The 20,030-nt window shown below is 43.4% G+C and overlaps 1 protein-coding gene across 1 annotated transcript in view; it reads left to right on the top strand.

The window, feature by feature from the left end:
- Window positions 1-20,030, top strand: part of TMTC1 (transmembrane O-mannosyltransferase targeting cadherins 1) — a 147,609-nt gene that overhangs the window by 88,191 nt on the left and 39,388 nt on the right. The window contains exon 10 of the mRNA XM_035345237.1: window positions 14,299-14,463. Within this exon, the coding sequence (XP_035201128.1) occupies window positions 14,299-14,463 (165 nt within the window). The remainder of the gene's footprint in view (window positions 1-14,298; window positions 14,464-20,030) is intronic.

Below are 20,030 nucleotides of genomic sequence, written 5' to 3' on the forward strand. Positions count from 1 at the left end.
AATGCCCAGGGAGGTGGTGGAGTCACCATCCCTGGAAGTCTTCAAAAGACGTTTAGATGTAGAGCTTAGGGATATGGTTTAGTGGGGACTGTTAGTGTTAGGTCAGAGGTTGGACTCGATGATCTTGAGGTCTCTTCCAACCTAGAAATTCTGTGATTCTGTGATTCTGTGAATATCCCTGAGCAGAAGCCCTCATTGCTTACATGGCTGAGGATGGTGCTTCTCTTTTTTGGAGCATGTCACACTCTCCACATGGAATCATGGAATCGTGGAATCATGGAATCGTGGAATCATGGAATCGTGGAATCATGGAATCGTGGAATCATGGAATCGTGGAATCTTGGAATCGTGGAATCTTGGAATCATAGATTCTATGTGGAGAGTGTGACATACTCCAAAAAAGAGAAGCACCATCCTCAGCCATGTAAGCAATGAGGGCTTCTGCTCAGGGATATCCAGGTTCATGAAAACTGAATCATCTTCATTTCCCTCAAGACCAGCTATATAGCATGGTGGTGGTGATGCATTTTCAGTTTCCATTGCCACCGCTTTCTGTAAAGTTATTTGAAGCTGCAAGTTCACCAAGCCTGAGGAGCCAAATTCCTGTCTACCTGTTCAGCATTCCTTTAGTATGCAGATCAGATCCAGTAAGTGATAACCTAATTTACAGAAGAAGCTTCTGTTTTCAGTTGGAGCTAAGTCCTGACCCAAAGCAAAGTCAGCAACAGAAACCCCACTGACTCCATGCAGCCAGTTTATTTGCTCCCTGATCTCAACTCACCAACATAATTAGGCTGTTTGATGCTTTAGAGCAGAATCCACAATTCCTTTGGGATCTGGATCTGGAATCCACGTCACACCTGCTCCATTTACTTAAAACCCCATGATTTTAATGCCTCATTGTTGCTGCTGTTCCTGTGAGGACCTTGGAGCTGCCGCAGTGCCGGAGGTGCAAGCTGGGTTATATTCCCTGTAACGCACCATGGACCCCGGGGTGCTGGCAGGGCACGCAGGGCACCTTCTGTGGTGTCAGCGGGCCAGACCCCAACCCAAGCCCTCTTTACCATGACTGGAGAGTGTTCCTGCTGGGGGTTTTGGAAGATACCAGCAGCCCATGAAATAGATGGCGGCTGGAGCCGGTGCTGCGCCGAGCCCTCTGCCAGCACGCTGGGACCTCAGCTGAGGCAGGCAACTCCATTTCTGCTTCCCCCTCTGTTAAACAGGGATAACTACTCCGCTCTGTCCTTCAGAAGGGGGCTACAGGGATTAACTGCTGGTAGGAAGGCAAAACCCTGTAAGCGTCTACCTTTCAGATGCGTATCCAAAGCTAAGCCCCTCGCTTTTGAAGGCTTGCCCACCCCTATTAAACACTTCAAGGGGAAATCAAAGCAGCCATCCTCTGTTAATGCAGGCAAGAAATGCTGAGATGCTGGTGCCAGATATTTTGGCGAAAGGCAATAAAGATGTAGGAATGAAAGCCCAAGTGATTCTGCAAAGCTGAAAAAGATTAGCTCATGGCGCGTTTGGTCTAGACTGCAGTCTTGCCTTATTTTAACTAAATTTAAAACATGCTTTTGAGAAGCACGTTTTGTTTTGGCCATGTACAATTGATTCAGGAAAATGCTAGATTTGTGTTGAGCATAAGCAGTAATGGCTATTCTGGAAAGATTTTTGGTTTTATCGTAATGTATTAGGTTAAAGAAAAACCTTCAAACACATTTATTCTCCTTTTGAAGATAATACAGGTATGTAAGGGTATTGCTTCTGAGAAATAGCAATAAATTAAGTTAATGCCATCTTGTGGAAATAATCTATTTAGTCATGTTGATTAAAAGAGGAATTCCTACTTACAATGGAATGTGGACCCCTTAAGAAGATGTGTTATGACATTTAATAGAAAATAGTTTCTCATGTGAGGTTTTTGGAGACTCGAGATGGAACTAAATGGAAAATTATATCCCTGTTACAGAATTCTGTAAGTTATTACAGTATTTTAATTAAAACTGCAGCATATAGACCCCGACTAAAGAATATAAGATTTTAGGGAATTGTCTATGGAATACCTATGGAATTATCTAGGAATTTTCATTTATAAACTGTTTTCTTTCTGTAACGCATAAAGTAATCAAAAGCATGAAAAGGTTCTTTATTACCTGGAAAAATTTCAGACAGGAATCTGTTGGAAGTGAAATTTTGGACTCAAGCACTCTAATGAAGTGAATTTGTTTATCACGTGACTTATATTGGAAAGGAGGAAAGGGAAATGTGTCCAAATGTTTAAATAGCCATTCCAAGGTTACCTAAATCATTCATTTTTAGTTCACATTTTCTCTCTAATAAGGAAAATAAGAGTTCCTGGATTTTCTCTAATTACATCATGTTCTGAATAGAGGACCACGTTGCTCATGGAGGTCAATCATTTTGATGACTTAACTGGTCATGTCTAAGTATCTTTAATATAGGCCTACAGATTTTAATTTAGAGCCAAAACCAAAATCTAATACTAGCTCATAAGATTACATGTTTCCAAATTAGATATATTCTGCATGTTTATGGTTCTGTGTCTCTGTATTATGATTTGCAGACCTTGATCCAGGAAAAAGCCTCTTAATTCTGGTGAAATTTTGACATTTTATTCAGCAGACTCAGTAGTAAGTTAAACATATTACCTATTACTTTATCACAGTGATAGTTCTAAGCTGTGAGACTTGTGTTTTTTTAGCAGAGGTGGTGGTTCTGGTGGCTTTTAAAAAATTTAATAACCAAGAATTGGAAAAAAAAAAAAACGGATGAAAGATAATCTAAGTGCTTGATTCCTAGTCACATACATCTGATCAGGTTTCCCAGTCAAATTTATAGCATAAGGTTTCCCATACAGTATTTCTAATGGGCTTACATTTTCTTGAGCTCTGGGAGTTACCCTGGACTCCAAGTAATACTGCTGGTAAAACCTCCATCCACTTCAACTGGGTTACCTGGCACAGTTTTCTTACTTGTCCTTTCAGTGTTTGGTTCATCCTTTCTGCCTTGCCACTATAATGTGGCCTCCACGGGTTATCTAAATCCCATTTTATGTTCAATATCCTAGCCATTTCTTTAATGAGTACAGCCATAGAGTGAGGCCCCCTATCTGATGACGTCCCTTCAGTTACTCCAAATCTTGGGATTATTTCTTTCGGTAGGCACTTCACTAACACAGGAAAGCTTCAGGCCAACCAGAAAAAGTGTCCCCATGCACAGATAAGTATCTATATTGATTGCACCTGGTAACTCATAAAAATCAATTTGCCAGTTCTCACCAGGAGTAATTCCCTTCTTCACATCTCCAGGAGGAGGTTTTATTTGTATTTTAGGATTGTTTTTAAGTCAGAGTTCAGTTTTTTGAGTTATGCTCTCAGCAATTAGTAACACTTTTGCTCCAGTGGCATACTTTGTGACATTTTCTACTAGAGCATCAGCTCCCATGTGTCTCCCAATGAATTTGTGTCATCAATTGTCTCGTAACAATTGAGGTAAGAATACATTGTCCATGAGCAGTAACCCACCATCCATTTGAATCTTTAACACTTTAATAATTTGGCCAGTTTAATTTCCTTTTTCATATTTTCTGGTGTTGTTATCGACGTCTTTCTGGTAGGTAATAAAAGATTTATATTGCTAACTGAAGCTGCTTGCTTAGCTGCCTCGTCTGCTTTTCGATTTCCTCTTACAGTGTCTGAACTGCCACTTTGATGCTACTTCTTTGGGCTTCTGTACCACCTCAAGTAGTTTCAAAATCTCATTCCCATATTTAACCAGGATGCCTTGTGAGACAACAGTGCAGTCTCCTTCTGCATGTATCACTCCAAAAGCATACTTAGAACCTGTTTGGGTATTAACTCGTTTCTCTTGGGCCAACTCCAGAGCTCTTGTGAGTGCTATTAATTCAGCTTTTTGTGCAGAGGTATTAGATGGCAATATTCCTACTTTCCTCAGTTAATGTCACCACTGCATACCCTGCTCTCTGTGCGCCATGTAACTGCCTCCAGCAGTGCAGAATTTGTCATCTGGGTTCTTAAGGGGTGTGTCTCAAATCCAGTTGGCTAGCCTATACCTGTTCGATAACTTGCAAGCAGTCATGGTTAATTTCCTACTTGTTGTCTAACAGCAATAATGAAGCAGGATTCAAAGCAGTACTTACTTTTAATCGAATATCATCTTGCTCTAGCAGCAGTACCATACAACTGGGTGACAACCAGTGATGTTCTTTTTTTCTAAAATTGCAACTGCTTGTGGCACATAAACTGTTACTTTCTGTTCCATTGTTAATTTTAGCATCTCAATTGTTGACTCCATTTATTTATTTATTTATTTATTTATTTATTATTATTTATCTAATTTTGTTGGGTATTGTTTTTCCTTACCAGTTTTTTTCTTGCCCTGAGTTCTGCTTTTACTGGTTCCACTGACTTTGCTCTCCCGGGTTTCCTGGCTGCCCATACAAATAGTACTACTGCATCCTTGATTGCAGTTGGTAGGTGACTCTGTTCATCTCCCAAAGTATCTTCAAAGTTTTCCTGTAACAAATATACTTGTGCCTGCCAGGCATTATTTTCAGCAATATGTACTTGGATTTTTTCCTTTCTCAAAATTTATCTCAGCAAGCAGTTTATTTAATATGTCTTGTCCTAATAGAAGCAGGGGACATTCCGACAAGTATAAAGATCCGTGAGTCAAAACTCAGTTCTCAATTTCACATTTAATTGGTTGCAAAAAGGATTTAACCTCTTGCTTTCCCATGGCCCAATCACTGGCATAGAGAATTTACTCAATGGTCCCTTGCACTTTTACTGCTGAATAAGTGGCTCCTGTATCTACTAAAAAATTACAGTTCAAAATTTACAATTTAATTCCTCAGCTTTACTGGAAATGGGGGCTTTGCTGGGGTACTGGATGATTCTGCCCCCAGTCCCCTTCAATCTGATTCTTCCATGCCAATCATTAACAAGTCCTCTCCGGGAACGCTTGTTAATTTTGGCTCTCTGGATTAGTTCAGTTTGGGGTATTTGTTCTCCCAGTGCCCCTCCTCCTGACAATATACACGCTAATTTAATCCCAGTGAGTCAGATGGATGAGAGAGAGATATATCTCCCTTGCCCTCTTCCTTGATTTCCCATCATCCTGCCTCTTCCTTCTTTTGAAATCCTTTATCACAGGACAACATTTGGGCTTGAACCACAGCTGTTACAAGCAAACTTGTTCACATTTTTTGCATTCTTGTTTCTCTTTGTGTCTTCTCTCCCTTTCTACTTAATATCGATTATTACATACCATATAAGCTTTCTCAGTTAACTGAGAAATAGGAATTCCTGAAACTCCATCTATTCTCTACAACTACTTCAAGATATCATGGGCTGGTTGTACTATAAACAACGTATTAAATGTTACTTTGACTTATCATCAGGATTTAAATCTGCCTGTTTCCTAGCTGCTTCACATAGTCTTTCATAAAATATTGATGTTTCCTCATTAGGACCCTGAGTTACTTGGTATAATTTAGAAATGTTCCTATGCTTTGCTCCTCTGTGCTTAATTCCATACAAAATTAACTGCTGATACTGTTTTACAAGCATTTTACCTCCATCTGTATTCAGATCCCAGGGAGGTTCTTGTTCCGGCGTAACAGCTCCGTCCTTTCCCTTGCATTAATCCTCCCATTTTCCTTGTTAGCCTTCTCTACCACCAGCAGTCTCTCTTCCGGAAGAAAAAGGGCATTTAACAAAACCTGCATATCTTTCCAGTCAGGATTGTGGTTGAGCACAATCATTTGAAATACTCCGTATACCTTCTTAGGATTTTCTCTGTAGGAACCAGCTGACTTTTTCCAATTTATTAAGTCAGAAGACTAAAATGGTACCTTTACAAAAGCTGCTTTTTGTAAAGGTCCTTCTGCTTCCCAAAGTGGGGCCTGAATTACTACCAGGGGTTGTGCCCTTTCTCTCCTTGCTATTGGACTATCTTTCTGCCCTTCTACTCCACTATACTCTGTTTCCCTGTCTTTCATCTATAGTACTTCCCCGATCTCAATCTCTTTAATCGGTTAAAAAACACTGTACATCTTCTTCCTCTTCATTTTATTTCAAACACCTTTTTCCAATCCTAAGTGCTGAACACCACCTGGAGAGATTCTTATTCTCCTTATCCAACATCATCGTGATTACATTGCTGTCATTGATTAACAGTTTACATTTTTTCCTAGTTTTGCGATTGTCCCATAGAGAAAAATAAATCTACATAAGGTACTTCATCCCATTTGCCTGTTCTCTGACAAAATAACATCAGTTGTATTGTTATATTCCCAATTACCCCGTTCCTGCCATTTTCCCCATCATCCAACTTGTAAATAAGTCACCATTGCATGCGTTCATCTTTCGTTTAGTTCGGTGATCCCCACCAAACTTATTCCAATTCTTATGGATGCACCCTAAAGGTTAACAAGGGGTTGATTCAGAGGAAGGACTGGTCCCCATTTTACCAAACAAAGGGGTCTGTATCCACATACACTCTGGTGATCACTGTCTACATGCATGAAAATATTTATTACAAATGCTGGCCCAAACCAGACTTTTAACAAAGCCTCCTAACTCCTTTTTTCACCTTAACCGAAAGCACGATCTCACTGATGTTTGGCATCGCACCCTGGAGTCACTTACCGCCTCCGGACAGGGAGAGGGTCCTGGGAGCCCCTGATCAAAACAGTCGGTGCGTGCTGGAGTCCTGCAGACCTCTTCTCCCCGCCGGCAGCCAGCAAGGCGATCTGGGCAAGGCTCTGCGCTGTCCCATCTGGGTCACCAAAAGCTGTTGTCTGATAAAAGTTTGGATTCATTACCCGGTGTGCAATGAGCCAATCCACAGGCTATGTTGAGATATTGTTTATTTCAGAATAGCGCAAGTCTGGGCACCAGGTAGTTTCCCACAAAACTGGCACCCATTATGTCTTTCCAAGCCACTCTTTATATAATCCCTTGTCAATGCATTTACATGGTTGTACAATCCCCTAGGCTCCCACTGGTTACCAGATCACCACCCTGCTGACATACCAGAATCATTCTGCGTATCCTCAGGGAGGAAAGGTCTCTTGTTGGACCAGGGTCTCCCAGCTTAGGGGTGTGACTTTTACTATTATGATGAGGATAGTACACGGATAGTTCACATTAGAATACTTCTAATCTATGTTTTTCAGCCAACTATTCATATTATGTTGATTGGTGATGTATTCAAGGGCATAGCCAGGATGTTTCTCTCAAGAATGTCAACATAATGTTCTTCCTAATTTGCAGTTCCTCAGTTAATCATCCATTAGACATCTTCAAGGCCTGGGTCATCTTGCCCTTTCCTCAAAGTACTTATTTTATCTCTTTCACTTAGAACAGCATTAAGTAGCTACTGGTATGAGTTGCAAGAGATTTTTCCTCCTTAGTCCTGACTGTTTGAGAAAGTTTTGATACAATGTTTTCCGATGGAAAGTAGGACATTTTAGTTAATGCAAAGCTTTTTGCCAAGGCACGCTGACTACTCAAGATGGACTTGACAGGCAAAAGGACGTGAGTGACAGAAATGGACACTTGGATGGATGTGGCTCAGAATTGCTTCTTTCGGGGCAGCGGAGGTACTTGTCTGAGAGCTGGGAGATCATGGCCCATCTGCTACACACCATAATTTTTCCAGGATTGTTAGCACTGGACCTACACTCTGCCAGATCAGTGAGTAAAGAGCTGTTTGATCCAGACCTGATCCAGGCTCATGTTTGTATTTTATCAAGTTAGCCAGCCTATAGATAGGTCACTGAATTTAAGCTAGCCTCGTACTAGCTGCAAGAGAAGATTTTGACTGAGCAGTAAGCTTGGTACATGTAGCAAGTTAACTTCTCAAAAATTCTAGAATACACTTGCCCCAGTAGTGTGGCCAGTCCTGGTCAGCACATGGACTTTGGTAGCTGGAGAATTTTGGGGGCTCCAGACTTGGAGCCCTACAAGTGGACTCATTTGCTGCATCCCCAGCTTTCAGACCTGGCACAGAGATGTGAGTTTGGGTGATCCAGGCCGCAAGGAGTGCCCCCGTACTTCTGATTTTCCAGCTACTTTGGTTGAACCAGGTGCAAGCTAACATGCATATAGACATACACTGTTCTTGCAGACAAAAACATTTTTTAAATCTAAATTTTATTCTGGCCCTAAACTGCTCCAGCCTTGGAAACTTGACATTTTTCATTAAACAGCATCTTTGCTGCCCAACCAGCGCTGCTCACGCTGGAGCTCTGTGGCTGCGAGCACTGTTTTGGGGCAGAAAGAGCAACTCTGCTTGTTTTTGCCAGCACTCCCTGTCGCATCTGACTGCGTGAGGCAGGAACAGCCCAAACATCATGCCAAGGGTGCTTTCTGCCATCAATTATTCCCCATTAGAGAAGTGTGAGCACAGTCATTTAGTTTAACAGGGATGAACTGCCTTTCAAGCTTTTTCCCCTGCAGCAGCAGCCCTGCCTGCAATCTGCATTTCAAATGACTTTGGCTCTTCCTCTCAGCATGTTTCCTCAGCTCAGGCTACAGGGCTGGAGCAGCTTTGGCTGGGAGCATGGAAAGCATGTTGGTTCTGAGAACTTGTGTTTAGGGCTGGGGATAGAAAGCTTGTGGGGGACTTTAAAACCAAGAGATTCAAATGTTTGCTTTCAGCATTTGGATCTGACAGCAGGCAGCATCTTTCTCTGGGCTGTGCTCCGCGATCCTGAAGGGGCAGCAGCAGCAAAGTATGCACTTAAAGTAAGCGATGCATACAAGGGTTAAACTTGCTTCAGAGCAGCTTGAATGGTGAGGGTTAGTTTTTATGGAGGAAAAGGGAGTCGTCTGAAATAAGTGCTGGAAATCAAGAAGGAGGTTTGCAGCCCAGAAAGAGCCTCCGGGGTGAAATGTCAAAGCCAAGTGCATTTTCTGGTCTCAGTATAGTTTTGAGATAATCCCTTTCATTGCATTAACAGCCCCTGAATGGAGCAGTATTTCTTCCATGCTTTGACAGGCCGCTTCCAGGCAGCCCTTTTCCTAGCTGCTATATATGCATGCATCTGGATTCTTATCTGAGCTGAGCTCCGGAGTAACTGCTCTCAGATCAGTGGGTTTACTCCAAGCTTGTGTGCACGTGACTGAGATTAAATCAGTCTTTAAAAAAGCAAACAAGTACCCCATGAGATTTGACATCCTCAAAATAAGCATTAAGGAGTGTAAGGAAGGCATGTTTTACGTGTCTTTCTCCCACCTGAGTTTACCTTGGTTGGCCAGAGGAGGCTAGTGCCGCTGCCCTGGCTCCCAGGAGGCCGCCGAGCGCTAGGATCGCATCGCGCACCGTGCCTCCTTCCTGCAGTGCTCCGCCTGCGCTGCCCACGCGCTCCTCGCCGGAGTGGAAAACTGTGCTGTGCGAGCTCACAGTTCGGAAAATACAGTAAAATGTGTGACTAAAACACGCCTCGGCTTTCGGGAGCGTTTTGCAGCAGTAGGTTCTCCACGCGCTTCCCAGAGGAGGTAAGATGGTTTCCAGCGCAGGCAGATTGCTGCAGCAGAGCACGCCAGCAATCCTGGGCTGCAGCGCTAACCACAGCGTGTCTCCGATGAGACGCCGTCGCCAACAGCCAAGTGCAGCGAAGCCCTTCTTGACTTCTTAATGAAAAATGAGGTGCCAGACCCAAATCGGGAGAGAGTAATACGGTGTAAGCATCACCAGTAACAGCTTCGGCTGGGGAAAGGAGCCGTAATGGCCAAAGAAAAAGTTGAATTTGTGATCTAATTACTGAAGAAGTGTTTGCAAATATTAATTATCTGCTGTTTTGGCTTGTTTTAATTGGGCAATATGTGTAGCACACCGTGGGAGATGGGGTCTGCGTGCCACCTCATTCCCATCTGTTTGTGCCTCCTCTCACTTCCTTGCAGGTGGAACAATATTAACAAGCTGCAGAAATTATGGACAAAAACCTGCCACTGCACAGCTCCCTGTGTGCCATCTGCCAGAAATGCTTGTAAATGGTGCACAGAGTTTGCCTACCGAGTGCAGCCCTGCCCTCATTGTAATTCAGGACCTTACGAAGGTACCACTTCTGTACAGTAAGAGTCCAAAACCTGAGGAATTATGAAACCTGGGGGTCTGTGTGCCAAGCAGGAATCTCTTGTGGGAGCCCTCTTGCAGCATCATTGAATTTCTGAAGCTACAGGTTATCCTGTAATAAGTATTCTCACATGCTAAAACTTACTGTGTTACCTGTTCCTTGGGTCCTGCCTTGAATCTGACCCCAGGGCTGATCTGTCATGGACTTTGCACAGTGGGGGACAGTTGCTGTAGCAAGTTGTTGCCTATTCTATGGGAGAAGAACAACAAAAAAAGATTAGCAGTTTAACAGTAATCCAGTGTTTAGTCTATTGTGAAACAAGTGGGTTGTAGAGTAATAGTGGTTAGTGGGGAAATGAAACAGTAGTAATATAATTGCGGTTCTGTTGAGGGATGTGTAGCACATTGATGTGGACGCTTTTTTGTTTTCTTCAGCCCAGAACAGTGGATTTGGGGAAGTGGTCTGGATTTGCCCCCATTTCACCATACTTATTTGGTGTCAGGGTAGAAAAGTAAAGAGAGGTGCTAAAGTAATAAGGTTAATGGATTTGGGCAAGTTGCATACAGATGTTGTTTTGCAAACAATTTGTGGCACAGAAAATGCACCTGCTTCCCTGGCAGCAAAGGATGTGGGGTGCTTTCTGTAACTTCAGAGTCTGCAAAAGACCTGCAGTCAGGAAGGTTACATCCACCCTCAGCCAGAGGTCGGGGCCAAAATGACCACGTCATAGAAAAAGCCATGCGGAGATGCAGCTCTACCCGATATCTGCTCTGAAGGGTCCCTGGCAAGGCAATGCAGCCACATCTTCCCCAGCCTTTCCTTGATGATCTGAGACATGGAACAGTCTGAAGTTTTAAGCCAAACTCACCAGATTCTGAAAATAAAAGTATTTACCTACTTCACACTCCCTCATCCTTTTCCAGCTTACTTCCTTCCATTTCCCCAGTGTCCATACTTGCTGAATCCTGTAGTTTTGCTGCCTTCCTGAGCATGGATTCAGAGACTGTCTTTAGATTAATTACCTGTTGATTTAATGTGGGCTTTTCAGCAAGATGGGTTGCTTTCCTTCTGTACTCCCCTGTCTTGTTTGTGACCCCTGGACTGTGATTTTGGTACTTGGTTTGCCAGTCCCACCCCTGCTTGTCAGCAGAGCAAACTGCTTCATTCCCACATGTTTCGGGTCCTCTCTTTGTAAAATGAGGAGCATTGCAGAGGGTCTCCCTTGCGAGTTTGGGGAGTCCAAGCGAGTTCCCTTGGAGTTTTGGGAACTTGCAATGGAAAGTGCCGTTTAGGAGCTGGGCACTGCTGTGTACCTGCGCTACAGCACGGTCTGTGCAGCTCACAGGGGAATCGCAGTCTGAGACAGGCCCTTATTTCTCTGTAGTATCCAGCATCCACGTGTAACTACAGTGGGAACATCGCAGATGTTAGAAAGCATCCCCTGGAAGCAGCGCCTTTCCTCTGGCTGTGCAGCCCGCAGCACGGCGCTGGCTGTGCTGCTAAGGCTGAAATTCCCAGCAGCTGGGGCAGGGTTTGATATAAATACCACGACACTGACGTTTGCATATTTTGTTTTCTGGACGCATTCACCGTTCTATGTGAAAAGGCCTGTTCTTGAATATGTGAAGGTGTGGGGAATGTCCTTTGAAAACAGCTTTGTGCTAAAGCAATTAAATAATGTTTATGTCAGATAATTAATTCCAAGGGAAGGATTAAATTGCTGAAAGGCTAAATAACAGAGTGAAAACAGTCTGCAGGTTTTTGAGGCATTTCTTATTGTAAAGGGAGGGCTTATTACTGAGATTAGCTTTTCAGAGGTTTTAAAGTAGGGTTCAACAGCTATAAAGGCTGGGTTGTTTGGCACCAGCATCTCAGTTTGTAGCTCTAAATGTCTGCTTGCAATTAATGTAGGTGCAATAAACATATGTGTGCAAAGGAATTCATGGAAAAAAAGCGGTGCAAGTGCCATAAGAAATGGGTTGCAGCAAAATGCAAGCATAGCTAAGTGAAATAAAGATTGATAACTGCTTCTGAAAAATGGGAAAACTGAGAACTAATGAAAAAGTTTTGATTGATCACTGGAACTGATGGTTTGTCCAGATTTGTCCCCTTAGTCTGTACCTCTCCCAGGGTCCTATATGACACTTGTACCTTGCCAGAGATGGTACCACTGCCTGGTGCTGATCAGTTCATACAACAGAGGCCGTACGTACTGATATATGAAGCATATGAAAGCTTGCTCAGTAAGAGCAAGATTTACTGTCCCTCTCCATTTAGCATTTTAGCTGTGTGGAACATCATGCCTGGCTCTTCACAGGGGCAGAGGAACTGTGCAGGGAAGCACGTTCACAGCTCCTTGAAGATGGGACGTTTTTCTTTTCTGATTTCCAGATAGACTTTTACCACATTGCCTGCTTGCTTGTGATATTACCTCTGACGGGGCAACTGTGTTCTTAGTTTTTCTTCCCTTGTAGCAATCCTGCCAGGAAGCTGCTCAGACCTCTAGGTACAGTCCACAAAAGTGTGCAGAGCTCTGGCTAGAGCGTGTGCGATCTCTGCTGCCAGCCTCCCTGGGCCCGGGAGTGGGATTCGGCTGGGATTCAAGGAGTGGCAGTGCCTGGGAAGGCTGCTCTTTCATCCCAGTGTATCCATCGTCTCTAAGTATTATTCCAGATCCTTCTGCTCCCTCTTTTCTTCAGAGGGGGCTGCTGGGACAAAGATAGCTTTTCAGCCTGAAGCTAAATCTTTATCTAGCAAGGGTATATCAAGCTGTAGTCCAATGTGTGGTACTTTGCATTAAATAGTTGCAGATAAGCTAATGAAATCTGTCAGGCAATAGAAATGGAAGTTTGTAAAAAATGCTAAGCAAAATTACAAGTATACAAAGTACAGCAACCAAAAGCACTCAATTTCCAATTCACTGGGGGGTCACTGGAAGAATAAACAATATTTGAATTGAGTAATAAGTAATTATTGAATTGGTTTAAAGTTATACTACAGGAGTAAGACTTCAGTTTAAAACACAGTTCACCTCACAGAGACTCCTCAGTGGTTACGTGTGGAGGGGCATAAAGGCCCAGGGGGCTGGCAGCTGGGCACGACAGGTGAGCGAGCTCTGCTGACCAGTTTCTGCTCAGGTTATCTTGTAGTAATCACACGTATCAAATGAAAAAACTTTGTCGTTGCTACTGCTCCCCTCATTGTTGTTAATACCATAATTTTCCAGGATTTTAATAAATTAAAAAGTTGCACAGCTGCAGGACGAGGTTGAAGTGTAGTAGTTCGCTGCCTGGGAGCAGTGCATGAATTCGTTCATGGTCACTGGCCATATCAGCTGAGAGCTGAACTGCTGTTCCACTGCTGTCAGCGTGAATCCCTGCCCACAGTATCTGCCATCAGCAAGCTTTTTGGAGCACATGGACATGCTGGGCATGGTTGGTGTCATTACCTGTGTGGGAGAGCCCAGCCCTTGCAGAAGCAGCAGGGTCTCCACCGGCAGTGTCCTCCTTTGTCTCTTACCAGGCTGGGACCACACGTGGCTTGTGGGGGACCACAAAATATAAACAACCTCAGATCAGTTCCCATAAAGTCCTGGCATGGGGAGGGGGAGCAGAGAGCCATAGGCAAGACCCCGGTGTGAGCTCCTACCTCTTGGGTGAGCCCTTGACAGCACCTCCTGCTGCAGCTTTGGGCAAAACCCTCACTCCCCCTCCTCAGTTTCACCATTTGCAGACCAGCATTAATAGCAACCACCAGTGGGGTTGTTCAGAGAACTCATTGTGCTGTAATGCTTTTCACTTGCAAGCCACTTTGGTAGCACTCAGTATTACTATTATTACATTATGCTTCCCTAGCTTTCTGTTCGGAAAAGCAGCTGCCTTCCGCAGAGTGGGGTAAGCTACCATTATGCCGTGTGGTATTATGTACACTGCTATACTTCTGGCATCTGGGTCTGTCATTTAGATTAATTGGGAAATTGTGTAGTGACTTGAGGAAAAGCGCTGCTGAATTCCAGTTTGTTATCGTGGAAAACATAATTAGTCAAAAAAAAACAAAAAAAAAAACACAAAACTTTAATTGTGTAATAAATGCAATACTGAATGGTCTTGTATCTAAACCAGAGTACTGGAAAATAACTGTACCTTTTCCACTTTTTCTTCTTTTTTTTCCAGTATGGGGTACTGCATCCTTTTTGTCCATGGTCTAAAGAAGCTGTCTACATGGTTAAATAAGTGGAGAATTACTGTTTTGACTCTCTTTGCTTTACTGCTGCTGCTATTCTCTTGGAAGACCGTGAAACAAAATGAAATCTGGCTCTCAAGAGAGTCCCTTTTCAGGTATGAGCAACCATGTGAAAATACTTGCATTTTTGTATTGTTTCAAATAAGTTGTACTTGTTACATGGAGTAAATAGTTTGCTTTAGCTCAAGGACTGGTCCTGCCATTAATGCATTGGCGTGATTAATATTTTGATTTTTATATATTGAAACAAACAAACATACAAAAAACAACAACAACAAAAAAAAACATCATCTACTTTCTGTTTTCTGGCAACTGCAGAAACTGGTGTCAGCACTTTATGTGTGTGCACAAACTTTGGTTCTAGCAACAGCATTTTTTAGACACTCCGTTTTTAAATAACTTCAGTTCTGTAGATTTACCAATAATGTAACGCTTTCTTTTTAAAGACGTAGCAGAATTTTGCTGCCACCCTACAAAACACCGTAGTAACACTATTGCATATATTGAATTTTCTTTAGCAATGTTCTTAACGACAAAAATGAAATGCAACAAAGTGCCAAGCTTAATGTACCATATTTCATTTTATTTGATTACTCTTTGCCAAACAGCTCTCTTTACAACCTCATTTATATATATTTTTGCATTGAAACAGACTGTTTCATTTTGTGTTTTGCTAGGAAATGTATTGCATTTGCCTCCAGCTGCTTTCAGCAGTTGTCTAATTGTGAGGTAATTGTAGAAACACAGGTGATTTGCACCCTGGTTGCTTAGCTTTATTTTCTAACTTATTGGCCAGAGCAAAGTTTAATTTACTCGGCACTGAAGAGTATGAAATTACTTTTTTGTGTGTGCTCTTCAGTCTTCAGGACACACTGTTGAAGCGGTTGGAGCTCTGTTAGTAGGAATTTTTTTTTAAAAAAAATCTGGAGCAGGGTTGTCTTCACTCCAGCGTGATTCACGGCCCCTCTCCCTGAAGCGCAGTTTGCTGTTTAAACGCTAGCAGCCATGGTGACTGCTCCGTGCTGAACGTGGTCCCAGTCCAAGCCGTTCGGCCTCGGTTCCAGTCCGCCACGTTGAGCGGTGGCCACTCGCAGGAAAGGCAGACAGCTTTCCAAACTGGATCACTCTCTTGTTGAAAAGGGGGTGGGAAGATGGCAATTCCATACGGTGTGTTTCAGGCATCGTCTGGTGTCACGTAGCATTCAATTGTGGTCACCTGTGTTTAAGAAATGAAGTCAAACTGGAGGAGGAGAGGAGGCATCTCGCACTAGGGAGCACTCTTGGGATGATACGGTGTGTCCGGGGGTCTGTCACAGAAGAGAAAGCAAAGGTTTCCTCTGCCTAGTTGGATGCAAATAGACATGTCTATCCTGTATCCATTCAAAGCAGGGTGGCCTTCTGCAAATCAGATCAAATTCAGAAACTGTGCCCCTGCCTCAGTGCAGTACTGGGCCAGAGCTTGCCCTGAGCTGGGGATTTGGTGGCTAGGGTTGAGCCAGCTTGCTCTTCAGCTCAGCTCTTCTGGGGACAATTCTAGGAGGGAGATCTGCCCCAGAGTTTTGAGGAGAAGGCAAGAATGTAGGTGTGCTCTTGCTGGGTCACCTGGTACTGTGTCCTGCCTCTGAGAGCAGTCAGCTGCAGATGCCTAGAAAATCAGTGTAAGAACAGGAGCAGCAGCAGCGATGCTTCCCTCAGTCCTTTCTCAGCTTGCAATAATCTCCAGTTATAGACTTCCTGAGTCAGGAGTCATATGCTTTTTTTTGCATTTAACAGCCACTGATAGACTTTTCTTCCATTAATGCCTTTGACTGCTTTTTCAAATCTATTTATAGTTTTGGCTTCCATAGCATCCTGTGCACCGGGCTCCATCGTTAAATTACACAGTGTGCACAGGAAGACCTCCCTTCTCTGTGTTGTGAACATTCTGATCATCTTGCTCGCTGTCCCCTAGTCTGGTGTTTTGAGTAGGGAGTAACCCCCCAGCTTGGCACTTTTCCTGTGCCCTTCATGCCTTTACAGCCCAGCCGCTCCCCTACGCCCTCACACAGGACTGCCTCTCTTTTGTGCTGGAGTCTGCTGGTTTTGAATTCTCCTTATGTGGTGGCTGCTGTGCTTCCTTTAAGTGACATCTGATCTGTCTTGTCACTCTTTGCTGGACGCTTTCAAACTCTTAACCTGTCCTTTTGAGAAGGAGACCAGAACCGCGTACACCTTTCAGGAGACAGCTGCAGCACAGTAGCGTAGGGCTGTTTTCTGGTTGTTGTTCTCCTTTCCTATTAATTCCCAATCTTCCACTTATCTTTTCTGACCACTCCTAAGCACTGGCTGATATTTTCACAGCACTGTCCACGTGAACTCCAAGATACCTGTTGTGAGTGGAAACGTCTCATTGACAGACATCAGTCTGAGCTTGTGCCTGTACCAGAACTGCATTGCATCTGCCACTTTTTTTGCCCAGCTTTCAATACTGTGAGATCCTTCTGCAAGATTTTGTAGTTCCCTTTAATTCCTGCAGTGTGATTCATGTCGTTGTCATCAGCAAATGTGTTGCCTCCCTGTTTGCTCCCTTTTCCAGATCCTTTGTGAACACGTGAAGCAGCTCAAGTGCCAGTGCATGTCTCCTGGAAACCCTGATTGTAGTCTTCTCTATGAAAACTGTTCACATACTTGTGCTCTTTACTTGCTGCCTTTCAAGTAGGCATTGATTCATTCACAAGAGGACCTTTCCTCTTATTCCATGATGCCTTTAAGAAATCGTAAGTCTTCAGTGAGGGACTTTGTCAAAAGCCGTTTTGAATATTTAGGTACGCAGCATTGGTATATATGTTTGCAACCAACTAGGCTATATTTAGATTTTCATAAAAGCTTTCAATGGCTTTAGTACCTCGTGCCTTTTGAGTCCATCAAAGAACCACAGATCCGTCCCCCTAACTTCTTTCTGCAAAATGCAAGGTTGATTCTTCCCTGATGGATTAGTGCTATCCAGAAGTTTGCTTGATCTAGTTTTATTACAATTTCTCCCAAATTACCTGGAGTGGAAATCAGACTTGGTGGTCTGTTGCTCCCCATATCCTTTGGCTGGAGGCAGATAACATCACGTTCATCACCTCCCACTTGTCTAGTGCTGAGGCTCAGTTAAATGATAGGTTGCGTACTGCAGCTAATTGCAGCTTCACATTTGATTTCTTTTGGATGCATACTGGCAGGCCCTACGGATTTGTAAGTGTTCTTGGGGTTGATTTGTTCTAAAGCTTATTTTAGTGCCACTTTAGTTTGAGACAGTGCTTTGGACTTGCCCCTGTAAGGAAGTTCACTTCTCCTGTAGTGAGCTTTTCTGCTGTGGCCTTTTTTCTCTTCAAGCACTACTCTTAGACCTCCATTGTATATTGGCCTTGGGGGATCTTTGGCAGGTTTCCTTTATCTGATGTATCTTATTATTATTTTTGATGTTTTTAGCAAGTTTTTTCCTAAATTTCTTCTGGTCTTACTTCCAGTTCTTTTTTGTTCATTTCTTGTAGCCTTCTTTATTATGTTATTTAACCATGTTGGCCTTCTGTTGTCTTTTTAAGATCTTCTTTGATAAGTGTTATACATCTGTTGAGAGTCTATAATATGGTAGGATGGGAAGGAAATACAAAAGAAGAACAGTATAGCAAGAAGATAATTTCATTCCAAGAGTGGGAGATCTTGTCTTTGGGGCAGAAGGAGGAGGCTGTATGTAGGATGAGGTGGAGAGGAGGAAAGGAGGGAGAAGTGGATGGAGGTATGTGCAACAGCAATAAATTAGAAATAACAGAGAAGGAAGAGGAGGTAAGGAACAATAAAGCAGTATGAGAGAAAATAATCAGGAAACAGCAAATCTATATATGGGGGAAAGGAGACATAAATCAACTTGCTTGGTCGTTTCTGTGTGTGTGTTTAAGAAGTATGTGCTGAGAGGATCCTTATTCACATTTTTAGTTTTCCATTCTTCTTCTTTCACTTACTGCTTTAATTAATTACTGATTTTTCCTTCCTAGTTTTTCCTCTTCACTTCTACTTTCAATTTCTCCATTTGCTTAAATGTGTTTGTTCAGTGTCGATCTGTCTCAGTTTTCTTGGTTCTGTTACACATGCTTTTTCTACACTTTTTTGTCCCCAGATGTAGATATATTCAACATGTTACCAGTTTTGTGCTTTGAATCCCTTCTTGTCCCGTTCTCAAGGCTTACTGTGCTTTGATATGATGCTGCCAGTGTCAGCACCATCACCCACTCTGCTAGTGGGCTGCCACAACTCTCAGTCTCCAGTGTGGGGTCCAAGTTTGCTAGATGCAGAAATCCCTCCGGGTCCTGTCTCCCTCAAGTGTGGGAGAGGGTGAGGAAATGATGCATCTACACATCTATGCACCAGCATGTGTGCAAGGACTAAATGAGAAGCAAATGAACCACGAGTATAAAAAGTGGCCAGATATATATAGATACAGCCATTTGAGGCCAATTATTTGAACAGATATCCAGAAGCCCCGAGCAGTTTGTCTGACTGTATTGGCAGGTGGGCAAGGAGAGCATGTTTGTTAAATATTTAGGGAACTGCCCTATGGAGTGAATGCACAAGGCAGGAGGTCAGGCTCCAACTGCAGTCAGCATTAATGCCTCAAGTCAGGGCAAGGGAGGTGAGGGCTGTAGGCTAACCTCTGCTTCCGCTGTACCGACCTTTGCGGGGTTTGTGAAGCTGCCACGTTTCCTATTGCTCCTGGAAAGCGTTTGCGTGCACAGCCCACAGTTGTGACAGGGTCTGGAAGTGCAGTTGTAGCCGGCAAAGGAGCTGTAGATAAGTGGGTCTTTCTTAGTCAGCAGTTCTCCCTCCCCAAGACAAGTCTGCTGACTTCAGTAATGTGAAAAACAACAACAACAACAAACAGCCAAACCCAAAAAGAAACAGGAAAAAACAACAAAAAGACAAACAACTCCGAAGGCGGCATTTACTGCTGTGTGCTTTTGGTAATTTTGAAAGCCAGCTCAGCTGAGAAGAGCAACTCCCATTGCATTTTGTGCATCTTCTACAGAACTATTTGAAGAGTCCAATGCTGGCATCTATGTTAATGAATACAAGGGTAGGAGGGCAGGGAAGACAGTTGTTTGTGTCATCCAGAGAACAGCTTGCTGTAGTGACCCTTTATTGGTGATAAGCAGAGGAGATCCCGTCGGTCTCCCAGGGCTCCTGCTGATGCAGGAGAGGCCAAATTTCCTTACAAACCAAGCACTTTTCATATGGAAATCACAGCAAATCAATGAACTCTCTGCCCTGCACAGAGCCACTTTGCAGAGTAGGACAGGCACTGAGGAAAACAATGGAGAGGATCGCAGGAGACATTCTCCAGCTCAAGTGGGATTTGGGTGAGAACAGCGTTTGAGGTTAGAAATGCCAATGGTATTTGGTTTCTCTGCATTAGGACTAACAGGCTTTCTCCTTTCCATGGGGAGGAAGTGTTACGTAAAGCAGTTTGCCCATTGTTTATTTTCCATTTATATCACTTACTGCTGTCGTAGAAGTCAGGAGGGAAGGAAATCCTCCTGAGAAGTGACGTTGGATCTCAGTGGACTTCTTTCTGGCTGGCTGGAGAGTGGTGCCATAGGTTTTCAGAAGGGCACGTTTGTGCTGGGCTGGGGAGGAGGGAAAT

Source organism: Oxyura jamaicensis, chromosome 1 (assembly GCF_011077185.1).
Source record: "Oxyura jamaicensis isolate SHBP4307 breed ruddy duck chromosome 1, BPBGC_Ojam_1.0, whole genome shotgun sequence".
In the NCBI taxonomy this organism is placed as follows: Eukaryota; Metazoa; Chordata; class Aves; order Anseriformes; family Anatidae; genus Oxyura; species Oxyura jamaicensis.